Here is a 24,031-nt window from a genome sequence, read left to right as displayed (position 1 = left end):
GACTCCCGGGGAGATCACAACCCCTCGGCTCCGCCACGTGGAACTCGGGTGCCCGACACCGGCAGCTCCCCGCGCGGTGCCACCTCCTCCGATACCGAGGGGGGCCCGCTGCACTGTCTGTGGCAGCGAGGGTCGGCGGTGGCTTGGGAGCGGGAGTGGAGGCGCGGGAGGATCAGGTCGTCCGAAGCGAAGCGGGAGGCGGCTCTTCCTGGTGTCGGGAAAGGAAACAGAAAGTAGTCGCTCAGTCGGGGAGAAGGATGTCCGAGCTGTGTCCACTTTGTCAGTTCACCCAAAACAAAATTGAAAGAGGGACTTGACCTATCATCTCGCCTTCCTGGGAGTGGAACACAACCTGTATGAATGCAGTAACGAAGGACGTTTCAAATGGTGTCCTCTGAGCTCCCGAGAAGGTGGGCAGGAGTTAAGGTCTGACCACCTGCTTGGCATTGTGGGGGATGAAAATTAAGTGTAAGATGTGACTGTATTTTGCAGGTGCTAAATGGAAAGAATGCTAACTTGGGAGCCAGACAGGGTTGGGTTCTGGTAAAAAAGAAAAGAAAGAAACAGACCCGAGGTGGGATCACTTGCTCCCTTGAGGGTAAAACAAGACTTAATTGCAGTTTCAGCCCCTCCCAGGTGTGGAATATTGGACTGTAATTTCCTCGTGGACACTAGACAGGTTCCCTGCATAAGAGCCCCTGTCACGCTTCCCCACCAACACTGGTCAACTGGCCTGAAACAATATTTTCTTTTGCTGATAACTTTTTATATACATATCGTTGTATGCACCCCAGGCCACCAACACAGGCTTCGAGCTAGGATGCACTAACTTTGTCCCTGACTGATAGAAGAGCAACACCCACCATAATGTGTCTCCTTGCCCATGGCCAGCGGGTGCTAATAACTTTCTTATCTGGCCCAGTTTCCTATAAGAATCTTGCACTTTATACTACTCAGCGCAGGTCTCTTATTTACGAGGTGGGATGCTGCACAATTCATGAATCACTAATAAAGCCAATTAGATCTTTAAACTTATTTGGTTGAATTTTGTTTTTTTTAACAGATTCTTTTCCTGTCCTGCCACTTACAAAGGCTCTGTGACCTTGGGAAAGTTTGGCTTCTCAGTTCTTCAGCTACGTGATTTTTTTAAGTACAGATGGTTGTAAAAATGAGAGATGCCTATAAGACCCCTAGTATGGTGCCTAATACATAACTATTCAGTAAATGAAGTGAACTGAAGAACTGATCATTCCCTGTGCAGTTTAATAGCAGCCGATGGAAGATAGAGCACCAGTACCCCCTCCTACCTGTTGCTGGAAAATTGCAATAGAGATGTTTGTGACCTTACACAGTCTTTGGTGGCAAAATGGCATGAAACTTGGCCCATACTGGAGAAGACTTGTCCCTGCAACCTAAGCAACCAAGTTTCAGTGGCTCTTTCTCTCTTTAGTGGCAGCTGAGCACTTGGAAGCCAGTGGTCTCATCTGGTGCTTCTAATGCCATAATGAGGATGGCCACGCTGGGAGAGAGGGGAGGTCTGGGGATATATGTGAGGCAATGTGTCGTGATGCAAAAGACCCAGGCAGCGCTCAGGTTACAAGTACAAGCTCTGATGAGTCAACCGGAGAATTGTAAGAGATGTGCTTGACTCAAGCAGGCCAGCTGGATGTCAATTCATGGTCAAGTTGCTGAAGAAACCTGAAAACAGTGGGAAATTGCAGGGCAGTGTTGGAAAGAGAGTAATACCTTCATTTCCTGACCAACTTATTTAATGTTCCAGAGTAGGGAAGTGGTTCTTCATGACATAGCTGGGATGTTGAGAAACTGTATGTATATAAATATCGGTGATATTGAGAAGAAAAATGACCATGTAGAGAGAGATAAGGAATGGGTTGAGAGATTGAGTTGAGGAAAGGATTAGAAGCTATTAGTTCTGCACTTGCTACAATTATATGTGGAGATCTAAGGCTCTGAAAGTTTCCAAAGTGAGAAACAGTTAATGGCTATTTTCATCCAAGAAGGTTTTTTGGGTTTTTTTTTGGAAAGGATTGTGAAGAAAACTGTACTTACCACGTATTGAGCTTTGGACTAGATGCTTACATGTTATCGTATTTGGTCTTTACAGTGGCGTGGCCTGAGGATGCAGGTGGTATTACCTACATTTTGTAGATTGAAAAAAATGAGACTGAGAGAGATTAAGCTCTTTGTCCAAGGTCACACAAGAATGGTTAGAGAATGGCTATTGTTAAATGGCCTCCCCAAATAAGTGGTTGATACTTTAATGTTATTGTCACAAATTTGTAAAATGATCGTGCTAATGCCCATCTTAGTGGTAACGGTATTTTGTTGATGAAGACGTGTCTTGCAGCTTTTTTTACTGCCGATTCCTAAAGAAAACGAAAAAATCAAGAAAGCCAAGGCAAAATGGAACAGAACTCTTTTGTTATTATGGCAACCATTGGTCTAGGGTGGAGGACATGGCAGTTTAGATATTTGTCCTATGAGTTGCAAGCTGTAGGTAGAAGACTTTGGCATGTGAGTATGAAGCATTGCTCATCAATTTCTACCCACAGTGTCAGATTCTCAGTCATTGTTGGTCCTTCCCCTCCTGTTAAGCAGCTGGAGGCAGGCTGCTCACACCCTCTTTTCTGTGGGTTGTGTTTCACACGTAGTCATTTTAGTACATTATAAAACTCAACTCATATAAGGCCTTCGGCTCAAAGGCTATTGGAGGAGTGGCAGAGAGGGCAGGAGGGGCTTTGTAGCTGTTGTAGATTAGGGTGCTGCGGGGTTCAGTCAGGGCCTCGGTCAGGCTGTTGACCTGCTTTGGCTGTGGTGCTCTTGTAGTAAGTGTGGTCCTAAGGCTGTTGGTTTCTTTTCTAGCTGGTTCTAGTGAGCCCTACGTCAGAGCAGTATGACAGCCTACTTCGGCAGATGTGGGAGAGGATGGACGAGGGATGCGGAGAGACCATATATGTCATTGGGCAGGGATCAGGTGAGCATAGTTTTCCTTTCACTTTATTTTTTAAAAAATATTTAGAGCACATTTCCCATCTTTTACCCATTTTTTTTGTTCAGTGTCTGCAGAACTGTTTGGGAGGATATAAAAGTATAATGTGATCATGTTCATCCCCACCTTTTTGGTCATAATATGCTTGACTTGAAAGATTCACTTTCCAAGCGGTTTTACAGATGCCTCTTTTCTACCTCCATCTGCATGAAGGGGAATGAAGCACAAAGCCAGGAAACTTCTTGTCCCAGGTGTAGAGCAAGCCACAGGCCTAGGATTCAGCCTTCCCTGGGCAGCTCTAGTCTTCCCCTCCAACCCAGTTTACAGATCCCATTGCTACTTACTGTCTGCTTAGCAGAGAACTTATGTGGTCCTTCTTGATATCAGCAAGGAGGAGACACCCGGAATTCTTCTCTTCAGCAAGGCTGTCTTGCCCCAGACCACACTGACCGCTCAGTCTTGCACACTGACCACTCAGTGTGGGTAGTTGTGCTAACAGAAGCCCTCTCTTCTCCCCATGAGATCCCATCAGACATGTAGACGTGGTAGCATTCTGGAAGGAACTGGTTATTGTACTCCGGCCTGCTTATTCCGTTGTAATGGGGCTGTTTTGGAGGAAGGCAGCTTCCATAACAGAATCCCACATTATGTCTTGGGTATTTCCCCCCGAGTCATTCCTCCTCTGTCCTTTCAATACAAGGCCTACTTACTTTATCTTCATTATGGCATTATGCTGAAATGACAGCTGGGCTTGATAATGATTATGAATTTAGCCTGAACCAGAACTGGTCTGTCATCTTTGCAGGAAGCCTCAGGAGGGCTTGGTACATCATTAAAGGAACAGCTCTCTTTGTGAATGTAGGCTTTGTAAAGGCAGATAATAATTCCTTTGTTGACTGAGTTTAAGATGGAGAAGATCTCAATATCATTCTTTATTTGGCTAATACCTATTAAGTATCTTCTAAGGGCTTGATACTGTTGCAAAGTAGTTTTGGATACTAAAATCTGATCTCTGTCCCAGGGAGGAAAGATAGCATATATACAAATGACCTCAGTAGAGAATAGTATTTGGAAATGGTCAAAAGTGACACAAAGAAGAAGGGCTCGATCTCCAGTTACTGCTGTGCCTTCCTTTGAAATGTGTTTCTTATCTATCCTTCCCTTTCCATCTTTGCTGCCACCGCTTGGTTTTGGTCTTATCACCCTTTGCATGTCAGGAAGGGGAGTTGGTTAGCATTGTCAAGTGCTAGAGAGACAGCAAGGAGAGTTGGGTTCAGAAAAAGCCATTCATTTGGTGACTAGGGGGTCATTGCTAGCTTTTTGAAACCTTTGTGGCAGGTACACACTAGGCCTGCTGTGATAGGATGAACCATCAGAGACCACTTCCTGCTTGTGGAACTGAAGAAACCACATCTAGCTCAGTTTTGACAAGTGGTGGGACTGTTCTTTGAAGACCCAGATCCCTAACACACCTTCCTCTGCCCCCAGTTCTTTAATGTGGACTCTTAGTGAATTTTCCCGTACCCTGGCGGCTGACAACTAATTAACCCGTTCATGGCAAAGCATAAGATGTCAAACATTCATTAACACATTACACACCCAGGCATTATCTTTGCATCTATCAACTGGATGTTATTAGATTCACAGTGACTCCTTCCTGCTGGAATTATTTAGAGGTCTGTAACTAGTTAAACAAGCTGAACATCAAACAGAGGACTAAGCCAGATGCAAGGCCCCAGGGGCCGGCTTCAGCACCTGCTTCCTGTGTGTGCCTGGCGCCACACCTCTGTTTATCACATCCTTTGCCTGTAAAATGAGGATAAATACATCCTTCCCCACCCTCCTTCTGAGACATTTTGTATGAATAAACTGGCATTAAACATTCGAAGCAGCATAGAGGAATGTGCTCTGTAAGTACACATTCGTACTCTAAGATGGATCTTATAAAAGGGGCGATCTGGCCCAGGAGTAAGTTCAGGTTCTGGAGTCTGGCAGGTCTGAATTTGCCTCCTGGCTCTAAGTTATCTTTTTTTTTTTTTTTTTAATATATTTTATTGATTTTTTACAGAGAAGAAGGAAGAGGGACAGAGAGTTAGAAACATCAATGAGAGAGATCGATCAGCTGCCTCCTGCACGCCCCCCACTGGGGATGTGCCCGCAACCAAGGTACATGCCCTTGACCGGAATCGAACCTGGGACCCTTGAGTCCGCAGGCCGACGCTCTATCCACTGAGCCAAACCGGTTCGGCTAAGTTATCTTAAAAAGGGGAGAGTAGTAGTGTCATGGTGAAGGTTAACACTTGGCACATAGTGAGCATTATATAAGCGTTAGCTACTATTAATAGTTGCAGTAATAATTTTTTAAGGGTTCCAGGTATAGTTGATTTGCCATGAGATTGCTGTCAAAAGAATCTTATTAATTTTTTAAAATATATATTTCATTGATTTTTACAGAGAGGAAGGCAGAGGGATAGAAGAGTTAGAAACATCAGTGAGAGAGAAACATCGATCAGCTGCCTCCTGCACAACCCCTACTGGGGATTGAGCACACAACCAAACTACATGCCCTTGACCGGAATCGAACCTGGGACCCTTTATTCCGCAGGCCGATGCTCTATCCACAGAGACAAACCGGTGAGGGCAGAATCTTGTTAATTTGTCAGATATTAAGTTACAACTTTCTAAGAGCCAGGTTCTGTATTAAAAGCTCAGGGAACAAAGGAGGAGGAGTATGAAGTCTTTGTGGAGAGTCAGGAAAAGCTTCAAAGAGGATGTGACCCTTGAGTGGGTTCTGAAAGAGGAGCAGGAGTTTTCTGGGCGAATGAAGGCAGTGTGAGTGCGCAGAGGCAGCCGCAGGCAAGAGGCAGCGGCCATGGAGGAGCATGTGTTGGGCCAGTGGTGGGCCAGTAAAGCAGGAGTGTAGTGTGTGAGGCTGGGAGTGCCAGTCAGGAGGGTCCTTGAGTGCCATTCCAAAGAGTTTAGGCTTTTATCCTGAAAGTTCGGAGAACCTTGCCTCACGTTGAGCAGGAGAGTGCGTGTAGAAAGGGTAAGTCCGATGGCAGGACTGAAGTCGCACTGAGGGTCAGGTGTGGGTGAATGTGGCCTTTAGTAACTGGACCGCTGCGGCTTTTCTCCTTGGCCTTCATCTCCGCTTCTGCCGCGTGAGGACTGCAGTGCATGCGGAGAAGGGGAATGTGATGGGGCATTTGACCACCTCGGAGCTCTGGCTGGACGAGGTGGTATTGGTCATTGCCCCAGCTGTGGAACAGGACCTGAAAACATGGCTTTTCGTTGGGTCAGAATCAAGAAACAGTGGCTAGAATTTGAGGATCTGGCAAGAATGGCAGGATTAGCAGGCTTTCTCCAAGGAACACTTCCAGCAAGTTCTCTGACCCAGACGTCCAGAGCTCAGTTGACCCTGCGTTTAGAAACTCCTCAGCCCAACTGCTCCTTCTTTGTGCACTTGGTTCAAATTTTACAGGCACTGAGAACTTCGTGTAGGAGACGCATCCCACCTGGGGGATCCCGGGAATGTTTGCGTTTGACTCCTTTCCTGGAGATGCTAATGGATAGTGAGGGAAGACGTGCATCCAAAACACTGTTCCACAAGGCGTAGTGTGTGGAAATGCCCTAAGTGAGCAGGATAGGTAGGAGATGTGCTCGTGGGTTTTGTAGGAGAGGAAATACATAAGCAAAGGTGTGGAGCTGGAGAAGTACAGGGAACATGGGAGGGATGGTGACTGGGTTGCTTGCACTGGGACAGAACTGAGGGGGTGTGGAACCAGAGGGGAGGCCTCTAAGGAATTGAAACTGAACCTGCTGGGCCTGGGAAGCCATTCCCAGGCTTTGACGAGGGCGTGACAACATTAGAGCTTCTTTGTCTAGGAGCACGGACTTGTGTCCACGCAGGATGGGCTGGAGGAACAGAGATGGATTTGCTAAGACCAGTTAGGGGTCTGTGTGGTGACTGAGGTAGAATCAGGGCCTGAATCAGACTTGTGGCAGCGGGTTGGCCAAAAGAGTAGAAGGGCAGGTAGGAAGCTAGAATCAGCGGGACCGGAGTGATGAGTATTCCGCTGGGGTGACTGGGAGGATGGTGCTGTCTTCAGAAATAGGGAAGGCAAGAGGAGGAACTGGTCTGGCATAAGAGGAACCCCGGCCAGAGGAAAAGGCTCTGGGTTTGGAATCAGAAGACCTAAGCTCACAGCCCCTCAGCGCTCGGCCAGCTCTGAGTCCTCTCTGGGTTCTGTTTACCTCAGAGGGTTGCAGTGAGGACTAAAGTGACTTATTAATGGTGTTAGTTTTTGTGCTGTTGTTTAAAGGGAGGGGCTTGGGTTGTTTGGTTTAGACATCAGGCTTCTAAGAGTCATCCAGGCAACTGGGAATTCATTCTAGAGTCCTGAGAAGAGGACAATGCTAGAAATGAAAGGGGTTATTCATTTATTTATTTATTTATTTATTTTGTAGGTTTTTAAATGACAGTTGAAGCCATAGTATGAGATAGTCAAGGGGAATGCTCAGAGGATAGAGAAGAGGGCCCCTGACTGGCTACTGGAAAAGCCTGGCGTTTAAGGACAGGAGCAGGAAGAGCCACAGCGTAGACAGAGAAAAGAGCCAGAGAGCAGGAGGGGAATCAGGAGAGTTCATGCGCTCGGCACGCAGGGTGGAGGGAGGCGAGCAGTGGCAAATACTCTTGTGGTCGAGAAAGGGGCATCGGATGAGGGGTTAGAAAGCCATTGATGACTTGACAACTACATAGGTTTTTCTAGCGTTAAAAGATTCCGGGTAGGATGGTGATAGTCAGCAAGTCTCAATTACTCTTTTGAGATGCTCGGTGGTAAAGGAGGAACAGAGGAGATGGTAGACAAGCAGGGGGAGTGAGGATGGGTTTCCTTTTCCTAACTGAGGAATGCCTGAGCTTGTCCGTACGGGGAGAAGGAGGAGGAAAAGGAAGAGAGGGTGCGAGAAGGTGCTTCAAGGTGTTTGGGAGGCAGTAGAAGAGATTAGGCCCCTGCTGGCGGATTAGCCTAGGGCAGGCGCAGGGGTGTCTCAGAGACAGAGGCTGGAGGAGAAGCTGAAGGAGCTATTGTGGAAGTTATGACATCGAGTGGAAAGCACTGATGGGAATTGTCATCAATAGACTCTCAATAAATGATTGGTTAATTGGTTCCTCCCTTCCTCATCCTGAGCTCAGACTCATTTTTCCATCTACTTGCTGGACATTTCACTGGAGCTACCTCAGTCAAAATTCTATTTCTAAAATCATCCTTAACTCTCCCATTTCCCTTTGTCTCCCGTCCTCATTATTGCTTGCCGGGTTATGAGAACGACTTCCTAACTGGGCTCCCTTTCTGGTCTCTCACTTGTCGGTGTACACTTTTTACCGCTGCCCAAGAGACCCTTCTAACCCGCAGCCATCGGGTCATGTTACTCCCTTGCCTAAACCCCCAAGGCTTCCCATTGCCTGGTGCATCATGTGTTTTGCTGCTAATGTCTGTCTGCTTAACCGCTTCCACCTCTTGTGTGGTCTCCTGCCACTTGCCATCCTGCTCCCCAGCACACCGAGCTGCTCCTGGTCCCTGAATGTGCTGTGATCTGCAATGCTCCATGCTTAGCCTCTCTGCCTGGGACCTTTCCTCCTTTCTCTGCAGCACCCTGCAAAGCTGCCCTCCGCTTCCCCAGGCAGTGCTAGTTGCTCAAACTTTACATTCTCTTTGTACAGTTCTGTAGTATAATATTCAAGCTGTATTGCCATTAATTAATTTCCTGTCTCTCCCACTGGGCTGTGAGCTCGCTAAGGGCACCTGTATTCCCAGGACTCAGCATGAGGCTTGGCATAAAACCCAGGAGAGTCTCAGTGATTACTGTTGAATGAATTAATGAGTGTCTTGCTTAATGGGGAGGCCTGTGGCACTATTATTTATTAACTCCGCATGTGCCCAAGGTTTTTAAAAGTGTCAAATAGAGAGAGCCATGTTCTCTGGTGCCTAGGGTGGGGCCTTGGTTAGGGCTAGACTGTCTGGCTTGTTGGAACACTGATGCCTGGGCTCTTGTCACCAGATGGGACTGAGTACGGGCTGAGTGAAGCGGACATGGAGGCCTCCTACGCCACAGTGAAAAGCATGGCAGAACAGATAGAGGCCGACGTCATCCTCCTGCGGGAACGGCAGGAAGCTGGGGGCCGCGTGCGTGATTACCTGGTCCGGAAGCGAGTAGGAGACAATGACTTCCTGGAGGTCAGGTGAGGAGGCCTCAGAAGTCCCTGCCCCTGACACCTAGCGTGTCAGCTTCACCCCTTCCCTTTGAGTCATGGAGAGTGTCCAGAGACACCATAGCACCTTTGTCTATTCCGGCACTTCCCCATCCCTAACTGTTTCCACTTGGGAAGAGTGGGAGCGAGGCCAGCCATTCATTCTGTGGGCTGCATTGTCTTATCGGCCTGTGAGTCTAGAAAGCCGGGTGATGGAGGAGGCATTTTGTGCCTGTCTTGGTCTGGGGCCCCTCTCCAGCAGCTTTGGGGAAGCGAGTGGGAGTTAAGGGAGAAAGCCACTGTGGTGGGAGCCCAGCTCCTCCTGCATAGCCCTTCCTGCTCCCTGGAGAATACCTCCAGGCACGTTCCCACAATGCTTATCCAGGAGTAGGAGGAGCAGTGAGCTGGAGAGGCTCAGGAGCAAGCCTGTCCCTACAGACTCCGTTGGTGCGTTTCCCTTCACTCACCCACTGACTCTCATGTGGATGTGTGGCTTCATGTACCCGCAGGGTAGCGGTAGTGGGCAACGTGGATGCTGGCAAAAGCACGCTTCTGGGGGTCCTGACACACGGGGAGCTGGACAATGGCCGAGGCTTTGCCCGCCAGAAACTCTTCCGCCACAAACATGAGATCGAATCTGGTCGCACCAGCAGTGTGGGCAACGACATTCTGGGCTTTGACAGCGAAGGCAATGTGGTGAACAAGCCAGACAGCCACGGGGGCAGCCTGGAGTGGACGAAGATTTGTGAGAAATCCACTAAAGTGATCACCTTCATTGACTTGGCTGGCCACGAGAAGTACCTGAAGACCACGGTCTTCGGCATGACGGGCCACCTGCCTGACTTCTGCATGCTCATGGTAAGTGCGGCGCCCCCGGGCAGGCTTCAGCGGACGTGGAGGGTGTGGTGGTGTGCACGGGTTCAAAATTGTTCTGAGGCTGAAGCTGTTGGTTTGGGGCTTTGACACTGGTAAGGATGACAATTTTGCCCAGGTCCCCTGAGCTCTACAGTCATCTCAAGGGTGTAACTTGATTTCCTAGGTGAGGCTCGGAAGGGATCCCCTAAGGAAAAGCCAGGGTATATGCAGACCTCTCATTTTTTGGAGAGACACAGAGGAGGGTTTCTCCTGGGGGTTACTTACTGCCTTTAGAAATGTTTTCTTCCGGGGTTGGGCTACTTTGAGGAGGTGGCACCAGGGGGAACCCTCAGAGAGGGGGGCCAGAGGGACGGAATGGAGGAGAGCACAGACAGCAGTCAAGAGGCGCCTGAGAGGTGGCCTCTTCCGGAGCCTGGAATGACTGTACATGTTGAGAGGATGCTGCGTGCCTGACACCGTGCCGGGCCTGGGGAGGCAGCAGCGAACAGGGCCGGCCTGGGCTCCGGAGAGCTTACAGCCCGGTAGGAATGGATTTTTGAGCAGCTCATTTATGTAGAGGAACTGAAAAGGAGAGGGAGCAGAGGCCTGTGCTGGATCATGTTGCTAAGCTTGTATTTGGGTCCCTTTGGTCTTCCTCCCTGGACAGAGGGGGTCTGTGAGGCCCACAACCTTGGTGGCAGCCTCACAGCTTTCCCAGACAGAACCAGCAAGCACGTGTTCCTTCTGCAAGTCCTCGAGGCCCTTCCCCAGGCCCCAGTCCCTCCAGCTGCTTGCATTAATAAGTGTCGTAAACGCAAGCATCTGTTCAGAGCAAGCGCCATCAGGTTGTCCCACAAACACAGGTTCTCAGGCGAAGTCTCCCCAGATGAGACTAAAGGGAGGCGGCGCATCTGGATGAACACTCTGTGGGCTCTCTGCCCAGGGTTCTTGGGCTCTCAGTGTGGTTCCATTTCCTGTATCTTTGATCATTGCAAGGGGCCATGACCAGCCTGGACTGGGCTAAGGGAACATGCTCTCTAAGAAGGGGTTTCTATGGATGGTCCTTAGGGCATATGGGGGTGGTATTAAGAAAGGTATAGCCCTGGCCGGTTTGGCTCAGTGGATAGAATGTCAGCCTGCGGACTGAAGGGTCCTGGGTTCGATTCCGGTCAGGGGCACATGCCCAGGTTTCAGGCTTGATCCCCAGTGCAGGGTGTGCCGGAGGCAGCTGTTCAGTGATCCTCTCTTATCATTGATGTTTCCATCTCTCCCTCTCTCTTCCTCTCTGAAATCAATAAAAATATATTAAATAAAAAAAAAAGAAAGGTATAGACATCAGTCAGTTTAAAATGAACACTTTTCTAACAGAGCTACAGTGAGAAAGGCCAATTTTTGGAAACATCTTCACTCATATGAAATGTTAAATATTATCTGACTTTTGGGCCAGATACAAATATTAAAATTTTCTGTAGAAAATAATGAAATATTTGATTATTATTCTATGGCAATCTATTTCCAGAAGGGTGGGGGATCTTCAAAGCAATAGAGCTCTCTCTTTTCCAGGTTGGGAAGAACTAAAGCGAGTCTGGGTTGGATAGGAAAGGTTGGAGGGAATGGGAAAAATTAGGAGGGAAGATGGGGCGGTGTCTTGTTGTAGGTGAAAGCACAGGTATGGGACATCTGTGTCATTGGTAGTTGGCTCATCTGTGAACTATGATGATCAAATCTCATGACAATTTTAATTTAATTTTGTCTTAGTAACACATTTATGTGATACAAAAATAAAAAGGTACCAAAAGGCTTAGAGTGAAAGGTCTCCCTTCCTCACTCTGTGCAGTTTCCACCCAGAGGCAAGTAGTATTTCCAGTTTCTCATGTATCCAGAGATATTTGTAATCATACCAGCAAAAGTGTGTATATTCTCTTCCTCCAATTTCAAACATTCAGAAAAGTTGAAAGAATAGTCTAATGAATACTGTAAACTTGCCACTCAGGTTCAACAATTGACATTTTGCTATACTTACTTGTACATGGATGGATGTATGGGTTTTTTGGTTTTGTTTTTTGCCTGAAGCATTTGAAAGTTGATTATAGACATTTCGACTCTTCACCCCCAAGTACTTCAGCACACAGCTCCTAAAAGTAAGAAGTGGCTCCTACTGTTCCTACAGCCAAGAAGGTGAAGGAGGGCTCCCTAAATCATCCAGTATCTAGTCCAGAAGTATTTATATTTCTCAGATGTTCCCCAAATGTCATACATCTCCTTTTTTCAACAGTAACCCAGTCACCATTTTTTAATGGTAGTGTGCTATATACACCTTGCTTTTTCCCCTTAAAAACATCTTAGAGATTATCCCACATCAGTAGATAAGTTTCCTCTTTTTTGGCACATGTGCCCTAATTCATTTAACCAGCCTCTGTGGTGATATTTAAAAACCTTTATTATTATGGGAAGGAATAGTAACAGTAATAACAGCAGCCGTTGCTTGAGCACCTACTCATGCTAGTTGCGTGCTGGACCTCTGACATGTTATGACATTTAAACTTCAAGTGACCCTCTAAAATGGGTATTACCCCACCCCCCAATTTATAGATGAGGACACTGAGAGCCAGGGTTGTTAAACTGAATTCACTTTGATGACCCTAGACCAGTGATGACGAACCTATGACACGTGTCAGCGGTGACATGCGAACTCATTTTTTTTGGTTGATTTTTCTTTGTTAAATGGCATTTAAATATATAAAATAAATATCAAAAATATAAATCTTTGTTTTACTATGGTTGCAAATATCAAAAAATTTCTATATGTGACACGGCACCAGAGTTAAGTTAGGGTTTTGCAAAATGCTGACACGCCGAGCTCAAAAGGTTCGCCATCACGGTGCTGTCCTCTCCTCTGTTTTTACTCTTTTTACTTATGCTCTCCCCTCTGTCTGAAGTGCCATGTCCCCTGCATGTCACCAGACTGACTCTTGCTCCTTTAAAAAGACTCAGCTCAGCCCCTACCCTCATTCCATCCCATCCCAGGCTAGGAGACTTCCCTGGAATCCCGAGTCCCCCTCCCTCACCTTCACTCCGAGATTCCGTACTCTGTGGACTTGTCTTTTATTGTTTCCAAGTCTCCTCGGATTTTGATAGCCCACAGTGTTGAATTGGGTTAAAGCAATCTGTGCCCAGCCCAGCTTTCATCTGTAGCCGTTTAGTTCCTGGCCTCAGACTTGTGCCCCTGTGTCCAATTCTGATGGCGGCCTCAGAGGTGGGAGCGCTCTCCCGTCAGCAGTCGTTAAGTCTCTGTGCCACCAGCAGCAACCTCTGTCTCCCTTGCCCTGATAGTTCTTTCTGTGTTGGGGCAGGTGGGCAGCAATGCTGGCATCGTGGGGATGACCAAGGAGCACCTGGGCTTGGCATTGGCACTCAATGTGCCTGTTTTTGTGGTGGTCACCAAGATTGATATGTGTCCTGCTAACATCTTGCAAGGTAAGTGAAGCCTCCAGCTAGCAGCAGTGTCTCTGTTTGGGGCTGCCACCCCCTGGGCTCCTTGGTGGTCTGCTGCCAGGGCTTCAGCCCAGAGCCTTCAGCGTCCTTATCTTGTGCTCAGACCTCGCCTGAGTTTCCCATCAGCCCAGAACCTTCTGCCTTCTCCCTGTTCAGCTCTTGGTCTGAGCATAGCCTAGAATTACCCCCTGCACTTTGTTCTTTCTGGTTCCAAATGCAAGATTCTTGAGGCCTCTAGTCTGGTACCTCTTTTTGGATGGCCTCAGACAGAAGGGGTTGGGTTTTACCATGTAAGCTGAATGTATGTGGCAACATTGAGGCAGAGGGTCTGGTAATGTTTTTTGTTTGTTTGTTTTTTTAAATATGTTTTCATTGATTTCTTTTACAAAGAGAGGAAGGGAGAGGGATAGAGAGATAGAAACATCAATGAGAGAAAAACATCAAAGATTGGCTGTTAACTGCACGCTCCCTACTGGGGATCGAGCCTACAGCCTGGGCATGTGCCTTGACCAGGAATCAAACTGGTAACCTTTTGGTCAGGGGTTGATGATCAACCACTGAGCCACACCGGCCAGGCTGATAATGTTTTAGCACCAAAGGCTTCAAAACAAGAGCAGGACTAGGCCTTCATGCATTTCTCCCTCATTGCTGCAGATGGTAGGAGAGAAATGGAGAGATGTCCTTTGGGGGGGGGCCTCATGAGGACCTCTGCAGGCGTCTGAATGTGCTAGGGATCCTTTTGTCAGATGCTTTTCCCCCCCAGGAAGCAGAGCATTCTGAGAACATTGTCCCTGTGGACGCCCCCCCACCTCCCCCCCGCTTGCCTTCTCCCATCACTTACAGGATGCGGGTCTTCTAGAGATTAAAGAAATCCAATGGTTTCAGACTCGTAACCTCAGCAGACAGGCCCCATCCGTGCTCTGTTTCTCCTCTAGCAAACATGCATCCACCCAAAGTTTTGATCCTCTTTTTTGCTTCTCCAGGCATTGTGGCATTTAACATTCTCTGTCTCCTGCTTGCAACAGTGATGAGTGGACCTGTCTTGCCCTAAAAGCCTGGCCAAAGAGAAGCCTGTGTCTCCTAATTCTGTTCATTTCACCCTTTAAGAAACCCTGAAGCTGTTACAACGCCTGCTGAAGTCGCCAGGCTGCCGGAAGATCCCTGTGCTGGTGCAGAGCAAGGATGATGTGATCGTTACCGCCTCCAACTTCAGCTCCGAGAGGTAACAGGGTAGGGAGCACTCACTTCCGGGCGGGCACAGACGGGGTGAAGTGGACTCGTGCTCTCAGCACAAGGTCTCCCAGGCTGGCAGGTGCCTCAGATCTGAGGAGCTAGCCTCACTGAGGTTGGAATCCCAGCGAGACCTCAGTGTCCTTGCCTGTGAAATGGGAATGATGTTCCCTTCTCCATAGGGCTCTCGTAGGGTTGGAAACTGCCTGGCCCCTGCGTAATAGGAAAGCTGCCATTTTTATAACTTATTCTATACTTTTATACTGTTGTTCCTCAAAAGCTCTCGAATCACAATCATTTCAGGCCTTTACTCATTAACATATCCTGTGATTCTATAAATAGACTTGGATGTCTGTTGTGTGCCAGGCTCTTCGTCTCAGCATTGAGGTTTCAGAGGTGACTCAGGCACTAGCCTTGTCTTCAAGGTGGTCAGCTCCTTGGTCAGAGATACTCTTTGAACTTTGTTAACTCTGTTCCTTCTCCCAGAGTCTTGGGGGAAAGCTGCCATTTTTATAACTTATTCTATACTTTTATACTGTTGTTCCTCAAAAGCTCTCGAATCACAAATCATTTCAGGCCTTTACTCATTAACATATCCTGTGACTCTATAAATACACTTGGATGTCTGTTGTGTGCCAGGCTCTTCATCTCAGCATTGAGGTTTCAGAGGTGACTCGGGCACTAGCCTTGTCTTCAAGGTGGTCAGCTCCTTGGTCAGAGATACTCTTTGAACTTTGTTAACTCTGTTCCTTCTCCCAGAGTCTTGGGGCTGCTTAGAGCCACCTGTCTGCTGGCTTGGTCTGTAGTACAGGACCCTGGCATTTGGCCTGTTCTGCCCTGACAGTGTCTTCAGTACCACCATTAGACCAGCAGAGGGGGTACATTTCAGCTGCCCCCATTTTATCTTATTTAAAATTATTTTCTTATTGTATGTGTGTGTGTGTGTTTAGAGAGAGATAGGAAGGGAGAGGGAGAGAGAGAAACATTGATGTGAGAGTGAAACAGCTGCCTTGTGCACATCCCCTACCTGGGATCAAGCCCACAACCTGGTTATATGCCCTGACCGGAAATCGAACCAACAACCTTTGGTGGAGAGAGAGAAACATTGATGTGAGAGTGAAACATCAGCTGCCTCGTGCACATCCCCTACCCGGGATCAAGCCCGCAACCTGGGTATGTGCCCTGACCGGAAATCGAACCAACAACCTTTGGGGCACAGGATGACGCCCAAGCAACTGAGCCACACCAGCCCGGGCAGCTGCCCCCATTTTAATTCACTGAGTTTTTCTGGTGCCTGTTCTGTGCAGGTACTATTCTAGGAGCCGTGGGGATATATAATTCCTGATCTCCAGGAGTTTGATTAACCCTGGATGGAGATACAGAGGCCTTTGAGATAGATGATGGCAAGTCAGACATAGTTACATGTAACAGAGGCACAAAAAGTTCAAGAGCTGAGAGGAGTGAATGCCCATCTGGGAAGGGTTTCCTGGAAGAAGCAGCACGGAGGCGTGCCCTGAAGGATGAGAGGATTTGGTAGTTGGATAAGAGGGAAGCAGTTCAGGCAGGAGGATCAGAGTGGACAAATACAGGGGAGCATAAAGAACCAGGCTTTTAGAAGAAAGTAAGTCCTCTGGTCTGGCTGGAATATAGGGATTTGAGAGAAATATACCTGCAGGATGTTGGGAGGAGGGACGCAGGCTGTTTTCTCCATAATGGGAAGGGGATTGAGGACTTTAAGCAAGCATGCGTGTACTTTAGGAAGAAGCAGTTACGAGTGCCTGAAATGGGGCAGTGGTAGAGCGACACAGAGGAGGGGGCAGATTTTAGAGACAAAACTGAGTAAGAGGAGAAGGCCTTAGAGTCGGGCCAGAGGGGAAGAGCCCTGGGAGGCGGATGCGGGGCAGTGGGGCCCTCCCAGGAGCCCTCCTGCTGCTCCCATCCTGTCAGCCAGGCTGGCCTCCTGAGCTCCTGTCTTTCTTTTTATTCACCCTCCACATAGGATGTGCCCGATATTCCAGATCTCCAACGTTACAGGCGAGAACCTAGATCTGCTGAAGATGTTCCTCAACCTCCTCTCCCCCCGCACCAGCTACCGGGAGGAGGAGCCAGCGGAGTTTCAGATTGACGACACTTACTCTGTGCCGGTGCGTGGCTGCCGGACGAGCAGGGCGGAAGCTGGGCGGGCACTTCCCACAGTGGGTTGGGTTGAGTGTGTGGTGGAAAGGGGCTGAGTGGGGAGAGACTTACTGGGCCAGGGTCTTCTCTGCAGGGTGTGGGGACGGTGGTGTCAGGGACAACACTCAGGGGCCTGATCAAGCTGAATGACACGCTGCTGCTGGGCCCAGATCCTCTGGGGAACTTCCTGTCCATCGCTGTGAAGTCCATCCACCGCAAGCGCATGCCTGTCAAGGAGGTGCGGGGGGGCCAGACAGCCTCCTTTGCGCTGAAGAAGGTGAGTGTCGATAATACCCTAACTCCCCTAAGAGTCCGCGTTTTACTAGGCTCGGGGCCGTCTCCATCCTCATGGCTGCTCTGCAAGCCAGGGCTTACTGACCTCACCTACAGAGGAGGAAACGGAGCTGAGCCCGCCTGAGTGACATGCCCAGGAGTGCACAGGTGACACGTGCTACAGCTGGGACTTGAGCCAGGCCTGCCTGCCTCCTGAGCTTGTTCCTCCCTCCAGTCCTGAGCAGGGTGTGCTGAGCTCAGTGGTGAGGTCAGACAGGCATCTCCCTGCTGTGTTGAGGGCCACTGGGGTCCATGCCAACTCCTCTTCCCACCCACCTCCTTCCCCAGGAAGGGGGTGAGTGCCAGCTCTAGGATCACCTACCTTCTCCGCCAACCAAGTTAGCAAAATGAGGCTGTCTCTATCCCCCCAACAGTCATGTCATACTCGCCTGTTCCTCCCACCATTGCTTACTGCCTTCGCCCTCATCACCCACTTAGCTCTTACCCATCCTTGACGGCCCAGCTGAAATGCCGCTCCTGCATGACCCTGAGTAGCAGTGTTTCGCTTCCCCAGAGCGCTAAGACCTGCCCGGAAGGCCCGTGGTCCGGTGCAGTGAGGGCAGGGCCGAGTGGGGTGGTCCTCATTCCCAGAAGGTCGGCTGGTCCTTGGGAACCAGGGGCTGCAGCCCGAAGGCACATTGTGCCTGAGTCTGGGCTTCCTCTTTCTTTCAGATTAAGCGCTCATCCATCCGGAAGGGCATGGTGATGGTTTCCCCGCGTTTGAATCCCCAAGCATCCTGGGAATTTGAGGCCGAGATCCTCGTCCTCCACCACCCCACCACGATTAGCCCACGCTACCAGGCCATGGGTAGGTGTCTAACGGGCTGCCAGCCCAGGAGCCCCCACTCTAGCTCTCTACAAAGTGCTCCAGTGACCCGAACCCACAAGTTTCAGCTCCATCCAAGAGGTCTCCTTCCTGCTTAGTGATGCTCCCTTTTCCGCCCACGAGCTGTAGCGTTTATCAGTCCTGTGTGCCTACTCAGTGTCTGCTGAATGACACGCTGAAACCAGGTGTTGCCAGGTGTTGGGGACAAAGGCCAGGTAGGCAAGGGCCCTGCCCTCAGGAAGCCAGCAGGCTAGAGAGACACATGCAAACATAGTGTCCTGAATTCAGGAGTAAGGACCATGGTCCCAGGTGGGGTCTAACGGGAGGAAAAGGTAGGTGAGTTCGAGGCACGATCAGATCTCAGTGCAGCCTCCGTTCACTCGGCTCCCCTAGACCTCCCCAGGCTTAGCCTGCGCAGCTCAAGCATATTTCATGCTTTCACTCTGCCTCCCCTGCCCTGAGGCTAATGGTGGCGCAAGGCGTCTGACCTGGCTCCCTTGGCAGTGCACTGTGGGAGCATCAGGCAGACGGCCACCATTCTGAGCATGGACAAGGACTGTCTACGCACTGGGGACAAGGCCACGGTGCACTTCCGCTTTATCAAGACCCCCGAGTACCTGCACATAGACCAGCGGCTGGTGTTCCGGGAAGGCCGCACCAAGGCCGTGGGCACCATCACCAAGGTATGGCCGGGCAGATCTCCCCTGCCCCCAGCAGACACCAGGGGTCACTGGCCCGCAAGCACAGCAGGTGCTTCTGGAGAGGCCTTGCAGGAGCTCCTGACCGGCTGGGCCAAGGCCAGTCCCTGCCTCGGGAGAGCTGGACCAGGGCATTCCTCCTGGGTGATAGCCACACATCCGATGTTTCCGGCTGCTGGATAGTCACTGCTGGGGCCTGAAGTTAAAACCTGCCCCAGACTCTGGTTCCAGGGGCCGCAGGTCCTCGGGCTGGAGATGCAGTTGATGTTCTGAGGAGTCTTAGCCTGTCTGGGAGCCTGGAGTTCAGCTCACCAGGCTCTGGCAGGCAGGGCCCGTCTGGGAGCTGGGCTGAGTGGGAGCGGCCGAGGATCCCTGGCTGCGGGAAGAACAGCCAGAGCAGGGACAGGATGGAGCTCTGGATGGGGAGAGAACACCTGGGCCCCCCCAGGACCAGCCAGGCTGGGAGTGAGCAGTCCCTGAGGGTGGGGGAGCCGGCCGCTGAGCTGATGGCACTGCCTGCCGCTCCAGCCTCATCCTCACCCCTTGGCTCCTGCAGCTCCTCCAGACCACCAACAACTCCCCAATGAACTCCAAGCCTCAGCAGATTAAAATGCAGTCGACGAAAAAAGGCCCCCTGACCAAACGAGAAGATGGGGGCCCCCCTGGAGGGCCGGCCGTAGGGGTGCCTCCCCCTGGAGACGAAGCGGGCTCTCTGGGGGCTGCACAGTCAGCTGCATCCAGCAGTCTCCAGCCAACGGTGAGCATGCCTTGCAGCCGTCCTGGACCCCTGACCACCTCGGGCGGTGCAGGCAGGGCGATGGGGTGTGGCTGTCACAGAGTCAGTGGGGGTGACGTGTGAGAGCCCCGGCGCAGGTGCTTTCTGAGCATGCGCTGTGGCCTCTGAAGGTGCTGTTTTTCAAACTTGGAGGTGCGGCCTACATAGAAGCAGTTTAATTGGTCCTGATGAGCATTTGAGAGTTTCTCACATTTCAGAGTTTCCCGTTCCTAGTAAGAGTAAATAGCATTTGTGTGTGTGGGTGAGTGCGCCGAGGTCCAAAGGGTTTGAAAATCTGCCTTAGAGGCTCTCCTGTGCCCCCTCCCCCAACATGACCCCTCCTGAGGGGCCGGTGGCCTTGGCCCTGTGTCACTGTGGCTGTCACTCAGCACCCCTGCCAGCTCTGTCCCGGGTTCCTCCCTCTCAGAGCCTTTCTCCAGCCGACCTGCCTCTGGAGAAGGAAGCTTTTGCTACACCTGTTCTTTCTGTTCTCCCCATTGCTTTCCTCTGGCTCCGTCATTCCCTTTCCCTTCCCACCTTCAGTGGTGGCAGGGGTTGGTTCCTACTTTCTTTGTGCTCCTCTGAGCTCATACCCTTGCCACGTGACCCACCTGCCCCGCAGGCAGGCAGAGCAGGCCCTTGCTCCATCTGACCGGCAGAGCCGTGCTCAGGCGAGGCTGGGACCACACTGCCTGCCCTTCACCTGCTGCCCCTGCTCCTCTGCCGCCCCTCCCTTCCCACCTTCAGTGGTGGCAGGGGTTGGTTCCTACTTTCTTTGTGCTCCTCTGAGCTCATACCCTTGCCACGTGACCCACCTGCCCCGCAGGCAGGCAGAGCAGGCCCTTGCTCCATCTGACCGGCAGAGCCGTGCTCAGGCGAGGCTGGGACCACACTGCCTGCCCTTCACCTGCTGCCCCACCCTGCTCCCCTCCCCTGCTCCCAGTGGCCCGCTGTTTCTCAGGCTCCTCCTTTCTCTTTCAGCTCAAGCCCAGCAGTGGGGGCCGGCGACGAGGGGGCCAGCGCCACAAGGTGAAGAACCAGGGGGCCTGCATGACTCCTGCCACTGGCTGCTGAATTTCTCCTTCCCACCCAAGGATTCTCGTGCTCTGGCCACGCTCCATCCGATGGGCCAGAGCAGCCACCACCCTCCCCAGGCCACAGCCGGAGCCTCATCATTCCCCAGCCCTGGTTCCCGGGGCTCTAATTTATAGCCAAGGACGACGGCAGACTTCCGGAGCACTACCATCTCCCGCCCTCTTGCCCGCCTTCTTCCTCACTCAGTTTTTGTCCATCTGGGCCCTTAGTTTTTATTCTTTTTATTTTCTCTCTGTCGTGTGCGTGCGTGCGTGCGTGTGCGTGTGTGGGTATGTGCATGGCCACTCAGGGCCCTGGCAGTCTTTCTTCTCTTCCTTTCCTCCTCCATGGCTGGCCCCGGCCTCCAGGAGCTGTCCGTCCGTGTGTGTCTGTGAGAACCTTTAGGGGCTGTCGGGAACTGAAGGGCCTCCCTCCCAGTGCTGCTCTGTGCCTGGAGCCCTCTCTGGGGCCGGGGCTGCAGGTATAAGTGCTGCTGCTCCGTCTCCGGAGCCTCCTCCTGGGACTCGGGGCTTCTGGCAGGGTCGACAGTGCTGGCTCCCTCTTTTCCCTCCCTCTCTTCCCTCCCTCTTTCTCCTTAAACCCCCAAACAGGAATGCCAGAAGCTCTTACATTGTAACCTGTAGATGGTGGAGGGGAGCGGCGATTGGGTTGTCGGGCCCTCCCTGCCCTTCCCTCTGGCCCGTGCCACTGACCCAAAGACAGCTGGTGGCTTTCCTTCCCGGGACAAGCCTGTTTGCCTGCTGCTCAGGGCAGCTCCTGCTCTGCCATCTGCTGAGCCTCCCGGGCTGCCTCCTGCCTGGACCTTGAATTTTACTGGGTCTTGGGGCACTGATGACCTAGACGGTGTCGCCTGCTCAGGGTCATGCTCACTAGCACCTCCTTTTGGTGGGGTGCGGGGTGTTCCTCTGAGCCAGGCTGGGAGGGGAACCCCTCCTTCCCACCACAACTCCGCCACATCACCCCAGCGTGGCTGCTGCAGGAGCACAACAGGGAATGGCCTGAGCCCCAGGTTTGGAAGCCCCAGTTGGGATAGGGGGAGGCAGGAGCAGGCCCCGCGGAGCAGGAAGCCCTCTGGAAGAACCACTGCCTGGGGCGGGGGCGGGGGGCCAGAAGGCAGCGTGGGCCCTGAACCAGCCTGGCTGAGCTGTGGACTGGAGCCCTCAATTTAGGGTGCACTAACAGGCAGAGATGTGTCCTTCTGGTTGGGACAGACACCCAGCTGGCTGGGTCCTTCCTCAGCCTTGCCTCCTCCTTGTCCCCAACCCTTCTCCTGTCCTGCTCCCAGACTGCTGGTCCTTCACTCCCCTCTCCCAGCTGTTTCTAGTTACCACTGGCACATGGCCACGGACTGACCAGACCAGCACACAACATGAAAGCTTGTCCACATTGACAGGTGGAGGAGCTGCCACTGAGAACACTGGTGCCCTGCCTGCCCCAGCCCCAGTCTTAGAGAGCAGGGCAGGGAGGGGGAGCCCAGATTCTGGGCGGCAGGCGTGGCCTCACTACCCACGCTCTCCCACCAGCTCTGACATGGGACAAGGTGCCAGCCTTCTCTGGACTTCAGTTTCCTCCTCCACAGCAAGAGGTGAATGCCTCCGGGGGTCAGAATTTATTGAGGATGTATGTGAGGCCCCATGTGCCCAGCACGCTGCGTATACCCACGCTGGTCCCCAAGTCCATAGCAGAGGCCCCGAGCTGGGGGACAGACTTGAGAGGTGGCATCGACCTGCCTGTGGTGTGGCTGGGGCTGTGCGACGGGTCTCCCTCACGTCATAGTCTGAGGGAGGTGGCATTGGTGCCATTGTTCTAGGTGGGGACACAAGCTCAGAGAAGCAGTGCCACCAGCAGGCGGGGTGTTCCCACCCTGGCCCTTGGCCCAGCCATTCCCGCTCAGCTGCGTCCTTCGGCCCCTCCTGTTCCTTTGTCTCCTGGCTGTTTCCCTCTTGCTTTTTGGCTCATTCTGCTTGCAGGGCTGCTGCCCAGGGAATCCTTGGTAATCAGAGGGCTCCAGTGTTGAGCGACCCGCTCTGTCCCTCGGCGGGCGCTGTGGAACTGGTATTTCCCTGGGCGTGGCCATGGTAGACCTTCGAGCAGGCGGTGCCTGCTTTTGTTGGAACTCTTCGGCCCCTGTGAGCATAACCACTGGATGTTAGGAAGCCGTGGCCGCCACCTGGCCTCTGTCCTCAGATGCTCGGGAGGCTGGTTTGGATCTGTGTGGCCACCGGCCACACCTGCTAGCAGGGCAGACCGAGTGCAGCGTTTCACTGTCCTCCACGGGGACGACCCGAGTTCCCTGTGGGTCTCAGCCTACCAATTCTCCATTTGGAACAAAACACCAGCCCTTTTGTAGTTGATGAAGAATAAAGTTGTTAATCTGATCATCTCAGTGGCAAATCCTGACCCTTCTGTGTGTGTGGTAGGGTTGGTGGCATCTTAACTCCGTCACACCACTGTTCTGCAGACTGGCCTCCGGCACAGCATAGGGCAGCAGGACTGTGACATGGGCGGGGAGTGCACGTTGGATTGGGGCCAAGGGATGTACCACAGGGAAGATGGTGTGAGTTGTGCCATGAGGGGCCAGTAGGATTTGAACGTGTGCAGACAGGCAGAGGGTATGTGCCTGGCCTGAGAGCGAGAGCAGAGGCCCTAAGCCCTGTGACTGTGGTAAATTCCAGGGACTCAGTACTACTCAGGGCTGTCTCCTTTGTTGAAAAATGGTGCTAGTTGCAGAGCAGGTGTTGAGTGGAACCGGGAGAGAAGCGAGCAGTCAGTGGGGGATGAGCCTTGTGTAGGACTAGCTCTTTCCTGGGACCCTAAGCTGAGGGGTTCTGAACTGGCCCAGAACCTCTGGGCTGGATTTGCACTCCACCAGGCACCCTCTGTGGCACTTGACCCCCAAGCCCCTCCTACTGACTTGTTCCTGCCTTTATTTTCTCAGCTTTGATGGGGACTGGCCCTGGGCCAGGTGTCATGGTCAGATGAGGCTTATTGGAGTGTCCAGTTGGGGGACCGCCCCTGGCCCTCTGAGCAGCTCGTTAGAGACACTGACTGGGGAGTATTTAGGGGAAGGGCCAGGACCTGAGCTGGCAGCTTCTGGCTCTCAGGGCACCCACTTCCGTGTCCCACCCCAGCCCAGACTCGAGGGGCAGATGTCTAACTCCTGTGGAGGAGGACGCAGCCCTGAAGGCAGATGTGGTCACTAGTTAAGCAGGTAACTTCCTACCTTCTACTCATGTGGCTCTAGAACAGCCGTGGGCAAACTACGGCCCGCGGGCCGGATCCGGCCCAT

At 51.7% G+C, this 24,031-nt stretch overlaps 1 protein-coding gene across 1 annotated transcript in view; it reads left to right on the top strand.

Moving 5' to 3' along the window:
• GTPBP1 (GTP binding protein 1) overlaps positions 1-23,128 on the top strand; it is a 26,564-nt gene extending 3,436 nt beyond the window's left edge. The window contains exons 3-14 of the mRNA XM_014530790.1: positions 553-679; positions 2,884-2,995; positions 9,071-9,251; positions 9,770-10,118; positions 13,469-13,592; positions 14,718-14,832; positions 16,840-16,984; positions 17,110-17,292; positions 18,021-18,156; positions 18,679-18,857; positions 19,429-19,629; positions 20,629-23,128. Of these exons, the coding sequence (XP_014386276.1) occupies positions 553-679; positions 2,884-2,995; positions 9,071-9,251; positions 9,770-10,118; positions 13,469-13,592; positions 14,718-14,832; positions 16,840-16,984; positions 17,110-17,292; positions 18,021-18,156; positions 18,679-18,857; positions 19,429-19,629; positions 20,629-20,721 (1,945 nt within the window). The 3' untranslated portion in view covers positions 20,722-23,128. The remainder of the gene's footprint in view (positions 1-552; positions 680-2,883; positions 2,996-9,070; positions 9,252-9,769; positions 10,119-13,468; positions 13,593-14,717; positions 14,833-16,839; positions 16,985-17,109; positions 17,293-18,020; positions 18,157-18,678; positions 18,858-19,428; positions 19,630-20,628) is intronic.
• The last annotated feature ends 903 nt before the right edge of the window (positions 23,129-24,031 follow it).

This window comes from Myotis brandtii, unplaced genomic scaffold (assembly GCF_000412655.1).
Source record: "Myotis brandtii unplaced genomic scaffold, ASM41265v1 scaffold78, whole genome shotgun sequence".
NCBI classification, from domain to species: Eukaryota; Metazoa; Chordata; class Mammalia; order Chiroptera; family Vespertilionidae; genus Myotis; species Myotis brandtii.
The sequence above is the reverse complement of the archived record's forward strand: the minus strand, read 5'-3'. Positions and strand labels throughout refer to the sequence as shown.